This window comes from Lipotes vexillifer, unplaced genomic scaffold, assembly GCF_000442215.2.
Source record: "Lipotes vexillifer unplaced genomic scaffold, Lipotes_vexillifer_v1.1 scaffold1599, whole genome shotgun sequence".
Lineage (NCBI taxonomy): Eukaryota > Metazoa > Chordata > Mammalia > Artiodactyla > Lipotidae > Lipotes > Lipotes vexillifer.
In genome coordinates, this window is record NW_006775655.1 from 436805 (window position 1) to 453648 (window position 16844).

Sequence of the window (16844 nt, forward strand, 5' to 3'; positions counted from 1 at the left end):
GAACTGGATAAGGAAACAGCAGGTATCTCTGAGGACTCAAACCAGACTGTTTGCACATAAATCTAGCTGCAGGATTAGAGAGCTTACTAGTCCTTTCTCCTGGAATTAGGTTCAGTAAATCTCACTCTTCTCTTGAGTAACTAATTACCTGTTTACCTGGGTCTTTAGATTTTAGTGCATATAACCCCTCCTTTCATAGGCAGAACTTGCACAAGTCAAGTTCCAAGCAGAGTTGTGACAGGACCAGATCTCCTCACTTCCAGTGCTTACTTGTTTCACTCCACAACTGTGCTTCTTCTCTTAAGAGAATCTTATTAAGTCAGTGACTTTGAGATGATAAAAATACATCTACTTAAAATCAATTTTAAAAAAACGACTAAAAGAATAAAGCAAAAACACACACGCAAAATACCCCTTTTCTGCTTATGGGTAAATATGGGTGCCCAAATTTATTAAGTAAATCAGACAGACCCTTTTTCCTTTGTTCAATATACTATTGTTTGGTTGTAAGTTTTTAGGTTAAAATCACCTGGTTGAAGTCACTTTGATGAACTTTCTTCTTGTTTGTCATCACATTGCATGTATCCTCTTTAAAAAAAAAGGGAAAAAAATGAATTATGATTTAGACTGATCAGGAATGTTAGAATCATCACTAAGTTATCTTATAATATTTGAGCAATACTTCAAGTTTTCCTATGTCATAAAGTAGTAAGGTCTAAGATTTCCATAATAGTTCAAATTTGACAAGCCATTATACATAATTATCTCTTTAAATCTGCCAACAAATCTATTAATTTGGTGTCTATTCCTATATAAACTCTATAAAGACAGATATTTTGATATATTTGTTTCATAATATATCCCCAGCACCTAGAACAGTGCCTAGCATACAGTATGAATTAATAAATATTTGTTGAACAGATACATGAATGAATTTTAATCATTTTACATATGAAAAAACCCTCTGAAGCTCAAAGAGATTAAAAACCTGTCCAAGTCACGTGGCTGGTAAATTTCAGAGCAAAGTCTAAAACTTAGGTCTCCAGAAGCATGAATTAATGCCCGAGGCCATTCCACTACTTAAGGATTGGGTGTGGAGTAGCTGCTGAGAAGGTAAGAGATGAGTTAAATTATGGTCCAGCATTTATTATGTGCTTGACACAGTATTTAGGTATTGGATACATAGGACTAAATAAAGCAAATTTTCTATCTTTATGAAGTTCCATATTTTTGTAATTCTCTCTTTCTTTTTTTTTTTTTTGCTGTGCGGGCCTCTCACTGTTGTGGCCTCTCCCCTTGCAGAGCAAAGGCTCCGGACGCGCAGGCTCAGCGGCCATGGATCACGGGCCCAGCCGCTCCGCGGCATGCGGGATCCTCCCGGACCGGGGCACGAACTCGTGTCCGCTGCACCGGCAGGCAGACTCTCAACCACTGAGCCACCAGGGAAGCCCTGTAATTCTCTCTTTCTAATGAAATCTCATTGAGTCTTTTATACCCAAATTTCTTCTTACCTTTGCCAGAAACTCTCCCCTAAGCATCCTGGCCCCAGTGACAGCTCCTTTCCTTAGACATTAACTGTGATGTTTGGCTGACATTTACCTTATTCAGCATTTTAGTTATCATTGTATTTGCTCATGCCATCTTATACAATAAGGACGGCAAATTCTTTAAGGAGAAGGGGCTTAAAGTCTAGACTTTTTTCCTTCACAATTCCTGCCCCTACTTTCCTGAGCATGTATTAAGTTCGTAGGAATACTTCTTGCTGGACTCTTCCCATTTCCCATTCCCTGTTATATTTATGGTCTTTTCTTGGACAGAGTGAGGACAGTTGGATTTGTTCCCTTGAGCAAGGACTGCTGTATCTTTCAACAAAGATCCCTCAAAATGTCTCAGTCAAATTGGGGTATGTGAGCTTTAGATCTGATCTCTAAGATTCCTTTCCTTATTTAATTAATTCAACAATTATTTACTAAATGCCCAATATGACTTACAGGGTACTGTGCTATAGCGATGAGCTAGAGAGATCTGATCTCCACTTTCATATAGTTACATGATTAAAAATAAATTAATCATTTGAGATGGTGATATGTTATAATGACATAATGACAAGGTAAAGTGATAGAGAATAACCAGGGAATAAAAGAAGTTGTATTAGTAAGAGTGGTTATAGAATCGTTTTCGGAGGAGGTGACTTTTAGATGAGAGGCAGGACAAAGCACTAGCTAGGAGGGGAAAGAGAGCATTTTAGGCTAAAGCAAGAGCAGAGAGCCTGAGACAGTTTTAAGTTCCAAGAACAGAAAGAATATCATATACCCAGAATAAAATGAGGGAAAAAGAAAATGGTAGACGAAGTGCCATTTCTGAACCCAGAGCTAACAATTCTTTAGTATTTCAGATAGTCAACTTTCAGAGTTAACAGAGAAAACAAGTGCTATTTTATATCTAGGGAATTCCCCAGGGAAGGAATAAAAAGAATTATTATTCTAATTCTTTGCCTTGCTATTGTGATTTATAACAATATGAATTCAACTGGAGTCTAAACTCTACTTTGTACATAATAGGTGTTATTCAGTTTTTTCCTTGTTTACACTAACAGTCATGGGAACTCAACAGTTGCGAAAGCAACCACAATATGAAAAATAAAAACACAAAATAAACATCTGTGTTTTAACAGTTTGTTCATGATGATTGTATGCAGAATTATGCCCATTCACATGAGAGTAATATATGGATTTAAGCAGATCAAGGGATACAAAATGGCCCCTGATCACTTCTATATAGAAGTGGCTCTTAATCTGTTACTGGTAATAGACCTTTTCGAGAATCTTATAAAGTCAGAAGCACTTTCCCTAGAAAAATACAAAGATTCACATCTACACAAAAGATGAATACAAATTTAAAGGCTGTGTGGACCTTTAAGGCTCAGCCATGTAGCCCAGAGCATCCAATCAAGGGCTCTCAAAATTTGTTGTATATAAGAATCACCTGAAAGCTTGTTATAAAGCTTGTTATAAAGGCTTGTTATATAGCCTTGCCCCAGGAAGGTGCAAGATGGGATGAAGGGACCTGCGTTTTGGATAAGTTCTCCAGGCGATTCTGAAGCAGGTAATAGACTGCACTTTGTCAAACTCTGCTTAGGGGGCTGTGAAGGAGAGAATTAGAGAGCAGAGCCTCAGAGAGGTGGAGATTGAAAGCACCTAGAAATTCAAAAGAACGAAATAGACCCTGGAGAGCTGAACTTGGGGAGATTAATGTCGGAAGAATGAAGAAAGGGTAAAGTAGATGTAAAAATCAGACCTATGTAAACTTGGGTAGGATGTATTAGGAGTTGGGCACAGGAGCTTGGAAGCAGGTTGAAAATAATGTGAAGAGTCTGGGCTGTGGAATTTGCCATCAAGGCAATCTCTCGTGATCAAAACAAACCCTCATAAGAGAGATTCTCCAGATTGCCTCTGAGGAGAGATTAGCTACTGTGTCTGCTAACCCTCTTGAATTACTCAAACCAGAAAATAAAGACGGGACTCATCATACCTCTCACTAATGAGCACACCTCTACCCGCCACCTTCATCAGCAAATTACTGTGTCTGCACTGGGTGGGTCCTTTATTCCTTTAACTTTACAGATTAGCAAACTGAGGCACTCAGGGAGGGAAAGCCTAACTCCAGATCACCCAGTAAATAACACCTGTGTCAAGACCAGAACCTGGCTTTTCTGTCCCTCGGTCCGGTGGCCTTCGTCCTCCCTACTCGGTCCTGAAATAAAAAATATTTTATGGAACCCCTTGTTCCATAAATTCCTTGGGAACGTGTTCACCCCAAAAGAGTTCAGGGAAATTCATGCAGATGCAAATATATCTTAAGGTAGGCAACAAGTTTCAATTAAAACAATACGTTGGCATGCATGCAGTTTTGTTTCTCATTCATTTTAATGCAATGCGGTCATTACCAACGGCGAACTGGACAAGAGCAAGGTTTGTCTCAGTGCTTACTTGCTTCTTATCATGGAGCAGACGATAAACTCCACCGTATTCTCAATGATCTCCGAGCCCAAGAGGTTTAGGAATTTTGGAAAGGCTGGTTCTAGGCTTTTGCCTGAGTCATCTGGCTTGTCATCTGTCTTGCTCTGTGGTTTGTCATCTGAAAAACAGAATGGAATCTCAGGGTGATTCTCAGCAAGAAGAAAGGGAAGTTTCTTTCATTGTAGGGAACCCTAGAGCTCTTTATACCCCCTCTCACTAATTATATAGCCTCATATAGTTATATTTATTGCATATCTAGTGCCTGTCTGGTTATTGTCTTCACGTGTATTATGTCACTTATTCCTGAAACCAAACAGAGCAACAGATATTGATGCTTAGGCAGACATTGGTTCTCTTTCCAGATGAGAAAACTGAAGTTCACGGAGGTTAAGTAACTTGTTCAGAGTTAAAGCAGCTAGTAAATGCCAGGTCTGGAACTGAAATGCAGATTGCTTGGTTTTAATGTATTTTTCTCATGTAATCCCTGGACCTATGGAAATGATTATAAGGAGGATGATATAATAATAGGTAGCGTTTTCTGAGCACATACCTATGACAGGCAATCTACGTGCATTATCTCATTTTATTCTCACAGCAGCACTATGAGGGAGGCAAAGTTATTATCCGAAGTTAAAGGTAAAGAAATGGAAGTTGAGAGAGGTTTAGAAGCGGGTCAAAGTCACAGAGATGGTAAGTGGCAGAATCAGAATTCAATCCCATGTTTGCCTGGTATTAAAATCCGGGTTCTTAAGCACTCTGTGATGAACTGCATAGTCTTTGACAGAAAAGGTATGATCTAACTACAAGTGTGTTATAAGGTTGAAAGTAGTATAATAATGATGACAAGGAGAAATTCTATCACTTGTACAGCATGTGATAGTTCTGTAAATAATGATTTTACATCTACTGTGTAAGTTTAAGCTTGACCAATCTTGTGGAGTATGCAGAGCTCACTGGACTCAGAAACTGAGAACATTATGTGACTTGCAGAAGATCTTACAAATAGCAAGAGAAGATGGTACTGTAACTGCAGGTGTCTTACTTTTGATATTTAGTCAATTGCCTTTTGGAATGAGGCCAAAGGTCCAGAGTGAAGTTGGTGACATGCAAGGTCCCTTGGCAGGGGGGTGGCGAGTTGGCTTTGCTTAGTGGCCTAAGTGGTTTGGGAGATTAAAAGCAATGCAAGAGCGGCAATTAAAGATACGAACAGCCTCCCCTTTGCACCCTGGTGCCAGGATGAAGTAGGACCTTTATCTTTTAGTTTTACTGTAGCCTCACAAGTAGTGTTGGCAGATTTGGTAAATAAAATTACAGGATGTCCAGTTAAAGTTGAATTTCAGATAAATAACAATACTTTTTTAGTGTAAGAATGACCCATGAAATATTTAGTACATAATTAAACGAAAAAATTATTGTTTATTGTTTATTCAACTTTAACTGGGTGCCCTGTATTTTATGTCAATCCCACCACAATTTTTTTGTTTAATTTAATTTATTTATTTATTTATTTTTGGCTGTGTTGGGTCTTGGTTTCTGTGCGTGGGCTTTCTCTAGTTGCCGCGATGCGGTGCGCAGGCCTCTCACTGTCGCGGCCTCTCGTTGCGGAGCACAGGCTTCAGAAGCGCAGGCTCAGTAGCTGTGGCTCACGGACCTAGTTGCTCCACGGCATGTGTGATCTTCCCAGACCAGGGCTCGAACCCGTGTCCCCTACATTGGCAGGCAGATTCTCAACCACTGCGCCACCAGGGAAGACCCCCACCACAAATTTTGACTCAAGAAGTCCCAACTTCTATACAACGTACCCCATTACTCTGAATGAAGGAGGTGTAACTAGCTTTTGGTGTGGAGGCTGTCAGATTAGTGAGAAGAGTTGCATTTATATTATATCCTAAAATAGAAAGTCTTAGTAAAAAATATGGCTTTCAATTCTGCAAACATTTATTGTTTACTATGCCACTGCAAAAGATTCAATAGGAGCACTACCAGTCTGGGACCTATAACCAAGGTCAATATACTAACCACCAAGTATTCATTTATTCAGCTGTTGGTTTTTTTCATTCAACAAGTGTTTTTGAGCCTACTATTATGTACATAGCATATGCTGCTAAGAGTTAAGGCAAAAATGGACATATATGGACATGACCCTTACATAAAGCACAGGGCAACCACGGTGACCAGAATTGCTTTGTTTTCATTACATGAAGTGGAAGGAAAGAGAAGGTATATTTGTGATGCTCAGGTACTAGGACGTGCTTTCATCACCTGCCTAATCCTTATTCAGTTCAGTGATAGGATAACAGGAGAGAAAACAGATGCTCAGAGAAATTCCTAAAGTCACACATATAGAAAGTGGCTGAGCCAGGGTTTGAACTTTTTTTTTTTTAATTTCACAGAGCATGTTCCTTATATGATATAATACTGCCTTCAAGCAACTGTCCCCTGGAGACATTTACCAGCTGCAAACCAGAAATTCCTTGCATGAAAAGTGAGTTCTTTTTTTCTGTGTTCCTATCTGCCTACTTGCATAACAATTTGATTTTATTATTTTTACTTTAATTTTTATTTTAATATGATGCTAAATGCTAACTTTTCAAAATGCAAGGAGCCCTGGATTGCAGTGTGTGTGAAGATCAAATCCTTGGCTCCAGCCTTTGGATTGCATATATAATGAGAGGTATGAGAGTATGGTGGGTGATGCTTTGGAGTCCTATATACCTGAGTTTGATTCTGTCTTCAGCAAAAAGTTCACCATGTAACCATGTAAACAATATTTAATTACTGTCTCAGTTTCTTATTGTCAAGATGGAAAGATACTTTATCTGTGATGTATATCATATATATGTATGTATATATATGCATATCTATGTATCTCTATATCTATATTATATAAATTACTTATTGCAGTACCAGGTCTAAGGTGAGCCCACAATAAATGCTCACTGTATTACTATTGTTAATAATAGTAGCAACAGAATGATTCATAATAGCTTTCTCCGCTAGTGCTTAAAGATACAAAAATTTTAAAATGCTGCTAAAATATTAAGAACTTTGAAAATGCTGAAAAATAATAAAAATGAAGAAATTTGACATATCAGAAACAAATTATCAAAGCCAATAGTTGAATATTTTCTCCTTTCAGTTATAATATGGGGTAGCCTTTATTTACATTAACTACCTGATTTTCTTAGTCAATATAATCATAAAGTTCTGAAAAACTACAGTAATGCTGATATTTATACGGTTTTTATAGTTTACAAAAGCATGCTCATTTCACCTGGTGCAGTTGGTAATTATCCCATTTTACAGATGAGGAAACTGAGGTTCAGGGCAGTGAACTGATTTAACCAGTTTCAGAGTTCATGAGAGACAGACCTGGGACTGGTCTCTAGGATATAAATCTCACTTTTTACTTTACCACGGTGATTACTATAGGGGTAGATGGACACAGTAGTCTCTGAGCCCATCCCTGCTATAGCTCTGTTGGAGTGTCTGCCTGTGGGTTGTGCCAGTGGACAGTGGGTGATGGAGGGTGGGAGTTCTGCCAAGTTACATTTAGAAGAGCTCAGAAAGCTCTGTTACTATTTGTACTGTCTGTGTTTTCTGACCTATCATTCTGTTTGGAGATAAGAGCTCACTGTCTTCTGTAGACCAAAATTTAATTAGTGAGAGTTCTGCATGCTGCCTTTTGGTCCTCTATGTGCTTGGAACAGACATGAAAGAAGTAGATGCTTTATAATAGAAAGAATCAAAAGACTTGGGTTTCAATCCCAAGTGTGCCACTTCTACCTGTGTCTATGCTCAAGTAACTTTCTCTCTGAAAGCTCAGTTTATTTACCTTCAAAATGGGAAATGGTAAAACTGTGCATGTTTACTTAAAAAGATTATGAGAATCAAATGAGATGATACATGATAACAATAACAGTTAATATTTATTGGGTGCTCATGATGGACCAGATACTTTTCCAATATGTTTTTCTCTTATTTAATTTTCATGACAACTAAATGAGAAAGTTAACTATTGATATTCCCTTTTAAGTGTGAAGCCCTTAGAGCATGCCTGAAGTTACATTTCTAACTAGTGGTAGAGCGAGGCCTAGGAGTCTTATTCCAGACTCTTTGCCTTTGAATATTATTAGTTATAATCATTAAAAAATAAACACCCCCAGCTCTCAAGGAAATTATAATACTGTCACTATATCACATGAAGATATAAGAAAAAAAATCATTCCAAACTTCATACATTCACTGAGGATAGAGACTGTAACCTAAGCACACTTGAATAAAAGTCCTACTTTCTTTTTATTAGAAGATCTGTCTCTTGTCTCCCGGTCCAGTGCTCTTTCTGCAGTGCCCAAAGTTCCCCTCTCTCCCCTTTATGTTCTGGATCCACGCCACTGACTTCCTCCAGTCATGGCTAACTACTGCACAATGCATGAGCTGTGATTGCAGGTACTTACCGGCTTGGCAAGTCAGGATTAACACAAGCAGTCCCCAAACAATTGTCAGCCGTGGCACTGAGACAGCCATGTTTGTAGCAGTGGGTATCGATGCAGTTAAATTGTTCAGATGCACCTGAAGCCTTGCTACATTTATAAGGTATTTATAGGTGACATCATCTGCTATGGAATTCAGGTTGTTGCGTAAGATAGACACAACTTGCTTTTGGATCTCTACTAATGAGCCCTGCCCTATTTTTCAAACTAAGGGTTTTACAGATAGCAAAAGAAAAACCCTCTTGGTTTTTCTAATGTGTGTTTATAAATGGCACCGGAATCATTCTTTTGGAGTTAGTTCCACTGCCAGCATTGACAATTAGATGGGGATCAGGCAGAACTGCTTTTCAGTGCCAAGGAGCAAGCAACAACAGTTGGTGAGGCGTGCCTTCTTGCCTCCCTGTGTGCTCTGCTTCCTTCCCATGCTCTGAGCTAGTGTCTTGTCTCCACCTGGGCATGCCCATTCACATTCCCATGCCGTTGCTCAGGCCCTTTATTTTTCCTGGGATAGCTTCCCTATTATCTCTCCTTGACGCATTCCTACTTATTGCTCAGGCTCAGGTTCAAATGCCCCCTTCTCTGCAAAATCTCCATCACGGCCCTTCCCACCCTTCTCCAGATGGTCACTCCATCACCTGCCATATCGCCCTTGACCAGTTGTCTGGGAACGAAGTACTTTAATAGCTCTCTTCTCCTTTAGCCTATAGATATGTTAAGGGCAGAATATTTTATTCACTTTTGAATTCTCAAGGAGGCTAATATAGTGCTTGGCATTGGTCTCAGCTTTGACTTTACTTCCTTGGAAAGGTTGTTCTGGTTCTCCCAGGCAGAGCTAACTGTTCTTCTTATGTACCCGATAGGTACCTGTTTAAATATCTCCACCAGTTGCCTGTAGGCTCCTTGAGGGCAAGACTGTCTTTTCCGGAGTCAAATGTATATTACTCAAGGACTATTGCAAACATTAAAAAAGAGAAAAAAATAATTAAATTACTGCACTCAGTGTAAAGGAATATTGGGTTTGAGATGTTGTTATATAGCTCAGGTGTAAAATACCCATCCTTTTGGATACAAACATTCAAGGGGATAGAATTTGGTTCAAGTCTAGATGATACTGGTTATCTTGAGGAATGCTATAATAAAACAGTTACCTGGGGCTTCCCTGGTGGCGCAGTGGTTGAGAGTCTGCCTGCCGATGCAGGGGACACGGGTTTGTGCCCCGGTCCGGGAAGATCCCACATGCCGCGGAGCGGCTGGGCCCGTGAGCCATGGCCACTGAGTCTGCATGTCCGGAGCCTGTGCTCCGCAACGGGAGAGGCCACAGTGGTGAGAGGCCCGCGTACCGCAAAAAAAAAAACCAAAAAAACAAAACAAAACAAAACAAAAAACAGTTACCTGAGATGAGGACTTGAGGTGGTCCCTAAACTTACCGATTGACCAAAACTTATACATTGTGAGTGTCAGAGGGTCCTTTTAATAAATGGAGAAATTAACTGAAGTGCAGAAAACAGAGGCTTGTCTGGTGTCACAGGGCCAAGGCTAGGCCCTCTTTCTCCTGGTTTAGCACTCGAAAGCCATCAGGCAGCTCTGCTTGGACCCTTCCAGACCTCTCCAACCTATCCTCTCAAGAAGACGCTGGGGCTTCCCTGGTGGCGCAGTGGTTAAGAATCCGCCTGCCAATGCAGGGGACCCGGGTTCAATCCCTGGTCTGGGAAGATCCCACATGCCACAGAGCAAATAAGCCCGTGTGTCAGAACTACTGAGCCTGAGCTCTAGAGCCCGTGAGCCACAACTACTGAGCCCACGTGCCACAACTACTGAAGCCTGCATGCCTAGAGCCCATGCTCCACAGCAAGAGAAGCCACCGCAGTGAGAAGCCTGCACTCTGCAACAAAGAGTAGCCCCCGCTTGCCGCAACTAGAAAAAGCCCGTGCACAGCAAGGAAGACCCAATGCAGCCAAAAATAAATAAATACATTTATAAGAAAAAAAAGAAGAAGACGACTCTTGGTCCTGTCTCTCCTATACAAAGCACTGTGATCTGGAGATAGTGTTCACAGTAGGGAGATTTCAGCAAGTTAGATTTGTGCTTAGGACTGAGCACTGTGCTGTCCAGGGGGAAATAACATTCAAGTTAGCCCTGCCATGGACCCTGACATGTGTCTGTATTTGCCTGAGAAAGGCCAAAAATACCTTTTACTTTGCACAATCTTCTAGTCTTCAGGGCTTAATCAGCCCAGAAGCGGGTATATTTTTCTAATTCACCACAAAAACACTGTACAGGCAAGCAAAGGATGTTACAACCTATGAGAGAGGCCTGCTGGCTTCTCATGGATATCAGCTAAATGGGGTATGCAGACAAGTCCTGAATCAGCTTCTCTCAGTGGTCTGGTGTCAAGGAAATAGCATCATCCTGAGGGGCAGGATAGCTGGCTTCTATTCCTGTCAGTACCCCTGATTAAATACTCTCCAGGCCTGACATTTTTTTCTCTGCTGTGTTCTTATCACTTCCCTTCTTTTGCTTGATTCCTTTTAACTTCAGGTTTCAGCTAAAATGTCTCTCTCTCTTTTTTTTTTGGTGAAAACTTCTGTGACCCTCTAATCCAACTCAGATCCCTCTATTATAATCTTTTATACACTCTGTATTCTTCCTTCTTAGCACTTAAATATTATATTTTTGTTTGATTATTTAATGTCTCTCTTCCCAAGAAATGTTAAAATCTGGTCTATGTTGTTCACTGAGATAGCTCTGGTTTCTAGGATAGTGCCTTACGTATAAAAGATACCCATCAATATGTACTGAATAAATGAGTTAATAAATAATTTTCAGAAGAGAAGCATGGACTCATGTAATAGTTCTCTCAGTTATTATCTTTGTAACTCTGGCAAATGGCTGAGACCACTCTAAGTCTCAGATTCCTCAAATGTAAAACTGAAACATAATTTCCCGCCTAGTCATCTGCCCTATCTTAAGGACATAGGAGATAGCAGATAAAATGCCTGATAAAATGTAGAGAACCTTTAATGTGTACCATATCAAAAGCAGTCAAGAACTTGTGACTTACCCTCCATTGGCATAAGCAAATGAATTTGACTTTAGGTAGAGGAGAAACTGGGATTATGAAAGACAGTTTTACCCAAGCTAGGAAGAGGAAATGAGTACCTTATTTCAGAATGCCATTCTAGTTTGGCAAGAGGATATGAAAATAAAAGGAATACGGCATGCTGTAATTCCAATGAACATTTCCATGTGTTACTGAAAGTCATCAGAGTTCTTTCTTCAGGTAGGAAATACTTGTAGTCTGATTTGGAAATCTCATAGCCAGATCTTGATGTGTGTGTTAGTGGTTGAGCTTTGGGATCAGACAACTGAGTTGAAGTTTCAGATGGCCACTTACAAGTTGTGTATCTATGTAATCTTAGAAATAGTTCCTAATTTCTTTATGCCTTGGATCCAATGTCTACAAAATAGGAACAATGCCATCTCTCAGGGTTGTTATGAGGACTGGATGAAAAACACATGCAAACAACACAGAATCTTGTATATACTAAGCAAAAATTAAACGGTAAACTTGCTTTTCTATTCTATTCTATCCTATCCTATCCTATCCTACCCTATCCTACCCTATCCTGTTCTACCCTGTTCTACCTTGGATTGTCGCAGAGGAGGGAGTGAGAGTTAGTCATGCAAGCAGCATTAGGGTTGATGATAATAATAATAATAGTAGTAGTAATAGTAATAGTAGTAGGCTAATGTTGTTAACTCTGACCAGGAATCAAATTAGATGAAATATATCAACAAAGCTATTGAGAGGCTGCCATTATTATCCTAATTTTATATAAGGAAATTCAAGCTTGGAGAAGTTAAATAATTTGCTTAGCATTACAAATCATGTATGAGCCAGAACAAGGAATTGAACTCAAGGACGTGTGACTTCAGAGTTTGTGCTCTTTTTTTAAATTAAGTTTTATTGGAGTATAGTTGATTTACAATGTTGTATTAGTTTCTGCTGTACAGGAAAGTGAATCAGTTATACATAATACATATATCGACTCTTTTTTAGATTCTTTTCCCATATAGGTCATTACAGAGTATTGAGTAAGGTTCCCTGTCAAAGTCTGTGCTCTTAACTGTTAACTTATTTGCACCGGCACGTGCTCAGTGCTGTAACTGGCAGAAAGCCGGGGTCACACAATGAACCCTGCAGTCACTGGCCTGTTTGTGCACAGATCCATCTGTATCTGGTCTGTTTTCCCCATTCGTCTCTAGATTTCCCATTGACCTGCATCATTCACCTGTGTTTGAGCTCAGTTTGATCTATCAAAGGTGCAGGGTACAGAGCGCGTTCTTAATCCTTGGCAGAAAGTGAACTGGAGCTAAGGCTACAGAATTAAATACAGGATGCATCATGAAATTTGAATTTCAGATAATCAGTGAGTAATTTTTTAAGTATAAGTATGTCCCAAACATTTCACAGGACATACTTTACTAAAAGAAATTTGGGGGCTTCCCTGGTGGCGCAGTGGTTGAGAGTCCGCCTGCTGATGCAAGGGACACGGGTTCGTGCCCCGGTCCGGGAAGATCCCACATGCTGCGGAGCGGCTAGGCCCGTGAGCCATGGCCGCTGAGCCTGCGCGTCCAGAGCCTGTGCTCCACAACGGGAGAGGCCACAACAGTGAGAGGCTTGCGTACCACAAAAAAAAAAAAAAGAAAGAAATTTTGTTGGTTAGCTGAAATTTAAATTTAACTGGGCATCCTGTAGTTTTGTTTGCTGAATCTGGCAACGCTTCCTGGAGAGGCCCTCATCAGTGTTTTCTTACTTTGAACCTCAGATCAGAGAGTAAAGGACAGGACTGGGGTGGGGGCGGGAATCAAAGAAATGATTAAAATGTAGTATGTGAGAAGTTAAAATCATATACGGAAAGTGGAAGTTACTGAAAAGTCCCAGTTCCTCTTTAATATCACATCTGGGGCATATTTCACACCTGTATTCCTCATAAGAAAATCATTAGCCCCTCTCTTGTCCTTGGTTCACTCTACCTAAAGTTTCAGACCAGCCCTGGAAGGGATGCACGTGGCTGCAGGAAGAGCTCCCATTCCCATGGTATCCATATGCTTTGTCACCCTAATCACCTTTCTACACATACGTTATAACTTATTCAATCCTCATGCCACCCATCAATTCATTAATTTCTTATTCAGTGGACACATCTTGAGCTTTCACTGTTTGCCAGGTGCTCTGCTAGGCACTAGGGACAAAAAAAAATACAAAACACCAGTCCCTGCCCTCGCCTTTGTCGAGGAGGTGAACAAGTAACCAAACAATTGCAATATAAATATAAGAAACGCTGATGGAGGTATGAACAGATTCCTATGGAAGACTATCAGGGAGTGGTAACATTGCGTGGGGAGGAAATCATGGGGGTATCATTTGTTTGGAGCCTGGGAAAGTGGGTTTGTAGGTGTTCACTATGCAAGCAAGGTATGGAGAAGACTCCTTGGTGGGAGGAATGGCATCTGCAAAGGCACAGAGGCATGGAAGAGTGAGCATATTCCTAAGAATGACCCCTCAAATTCCTGAGTTTTGGTATTAGAAGTGAAAATTAAAGTGAGCTAACTGAATCTTGAAATTCGTTTTAATTAGTGAACATGCTAGGAAGAGATAATAGAGAGAGAGAAAGGGAGAAGAGGAAACAGAGAACACTGGAGGGAGTAAGAAATCACAAACCACTAAGTATTAGAGCTCAGAGTCAGCTTCTCCCCTGCTCTTGTTTCTCTGTTCCAATCTTAGATAAGCATATTGCCATCCATCCAATTACCTGAAGTACAAATTTTCTTTAACTCTTTTTTCACCACAGAACCTATTTGCTCACAAAGTCCTATCAATTCTCCATCAAATAGCCTTCAGCTTTATCAAATTCTCTTCACTTCCACATAGTGTCATAATTTGGGCCATTGTCTTGACTATTGCAATAGTAGTCTAGCCTTCCTGATGTATGTCTCCCCCATCTCCTAAACATTGCTGTCATTTAATCTTTCTCAAACATAATTATGTTTACATCTTCTGTCATTTCCCGTCTCTAATAATTTCCATGCCTCCTTACTGTGTATACCTAAAGCCCTTCATCTTTTACTCTCAATCAATAGTTCCAGTTTTATCTTAGTTGTAGTATAGAATAAGTCTTAGCGCACAGGGTCTACAGTTTGATGGCCTGGATTCCATTTCTGATTTCATCAGGGTTAGTGTTTGCCTGGCATGTATGGAATGCTCACACTGTTTATGTCTGGTCCACTATGAAGGGTCAGTATTTGTATTCTCATTGTTATATAGTACAATATCCTACCAGTCCTTTACAGTGTGATTTGGCAAGTTGGTGACACTCTTCTAACTTCAGTTCTCCTTCTTCATTATGAAAATAACAAGAGTGGCAACGCCTCATAAAATTTTTATAGCATAAATGAGATCATGCTACAAAAAACTCAGCACAGTGTGGGTCTAATACATGTTACTATTTGCATTATAACTTCCCAACACTCTCTGAGCACATGACTTCCCCTCCTACTTTACTAGGCATACCTCCAGACTGATTCTTATTCTATCACCCTGTTAGTTTTGCATGGATTAGCCAACCCACACCAACTCAACTTCAAATATGACATCCTTCAGAAAAACATCATGGTCACATCCCTGACCTAATCCATGGCAGAATTCACCACTTCTGCTGTGGGCCCACACTGCACACACCTCTATTGTAGTATGTATTGCATTGAATCATAAGTTATTGTTTTATTTCTGACACCTTCATTAAGCTACAAGTTCCTCAAGTGTGGGCCATGCCTTATTTGTCCTCAAATACCATTCGCCCACAGCCATGACTCGCAAGTACACAGTGATGAATAACTGCAGCGAGCGTTCAATGGATGCTCATTAAATGTGTAACTGGACGTTTGGAGTCACTGGCAGAGATGATTCATGAGCCCCACTGGAATGAGAGCCAAAACTCAGACTAACAGACCAGGTCTAAACAAGGAAGGTTAGTTAAGAGTCTAGTGGCTTTTGTTTTTCTAGCAGCTAGAGCTACGGGCGAGGGTGGAGGCAATATTCCAGAAGAGGTACTTGGTCATGCCTTTGGCACACGGGTTGGAATGATGGGGGGTTAACAAAAAATTAAACATAAATTAATCACATGGAAATAGTGACTTTCCCCCAAATTATGAAGACCCTAGCACTAAATTCACAGTGTAAAAATTTCTATGCCAGTCATATATAATTTATCTTTGCCAGATCAGGGTATAATAATACTTAAATCACAAGGTTTTCCTGGTATCAAATGAGGTAGTAGATACAGAATTGATTTGAAAACTATAAATTGTCAAACTATAAATTGAGAACTATAAATAGAAGAAAAACTTCTTTTATGTGATTAATTAAAGGAGGCATGTCTACTGAGTCAATAATGAAGATAGGGACTTCCCTGGTGGTCCAGTGAGTAAGACTCCACGTTCCCAATGCAGGGGGCCCAGGTTTGATCCCTGGTCAGGGAACTGAGATCCCACATGCTGCGGGGCAACTAAGCCTGCGTACCGCAACTACTGAGCCCACGTGCCTCAACTAGAGAGCCCGTGTGCCACAAACTACAGAGCCCATGTGCTCTGGAGCTTGTGTGCCACAACTACAGAGCCCACACACTCTGGAGCCCACACACCACAACTAGAAAGAGAAAACCCTTACACCACAACTAGAGAGAAGCCCATGGGCTGCAATGAAGAGCCCATGCACTGCAACAAAAGATCCCACATGTAGCAACGAAGATCTACATGCTGCAACGAAGACCCGATGTAGCCAAAATAATAATAATGATAATAATGAAGATAAAAATAGATCCATAAAAAATACTCATTTAATCTAAAAGTAGGCAAAAAGTAGGGGAAAAGAATGAATAGATGGGATCAAAAGAAAACATCTTACAACATTGTAGATTTTAACACAGCCATATTAATAATTATATTAAATATAAACAATACAAACCCATAAAAATAAGACAGAGATTGTCAGACTACACTGTATACAGAAACTCACTTTAAATATAAAGACATAGATGAGAATAAGTGAATGCAAAAACATATATCATCAAATGCTAATCAAAAGAAACCTGGAGTGGTTATATTAATATCAGAAAATGTGGTATTCAGATCAAGGAATATTACCAGAGACAGAGTCATTACATAATCATAAAGGAATCAATTCCTTAAGAATATAAATAATCTTGTATGTGTATGCAGCTAACAATTGAGCCTCAAAATCTATGTAGCAAAAACTGACAGACAAGAAAGG

General features: G+C 39.9%; 1 protein-coding gene across 1 annotated transcript; it reads right to left on the bottom strand.

The window, feature by feature from the left end:
* Positions 1–539: 539 nt before the first annotated feature.
* CUNH5orf46 (chromosome unknown C5orf46 homolog) lies at positions 540–8546 on the bottom strand. The gene is made up of 3 exons (XM_007450080.1): positions 8477–8546; positions 3990–4137; positions 540–588 (listed from the first exon to the last, which is right to left on the bottom strand). The coding sequence occupies exons 1-3, from the start codon at positions 8544–8546 to the stop codon at positions 540–542; spliced, it is 267 nt and encodes an 88-aa protein (XP_007450142.1).
* Positions 8547–16844: the final 8298 nt, after the last annotated feature.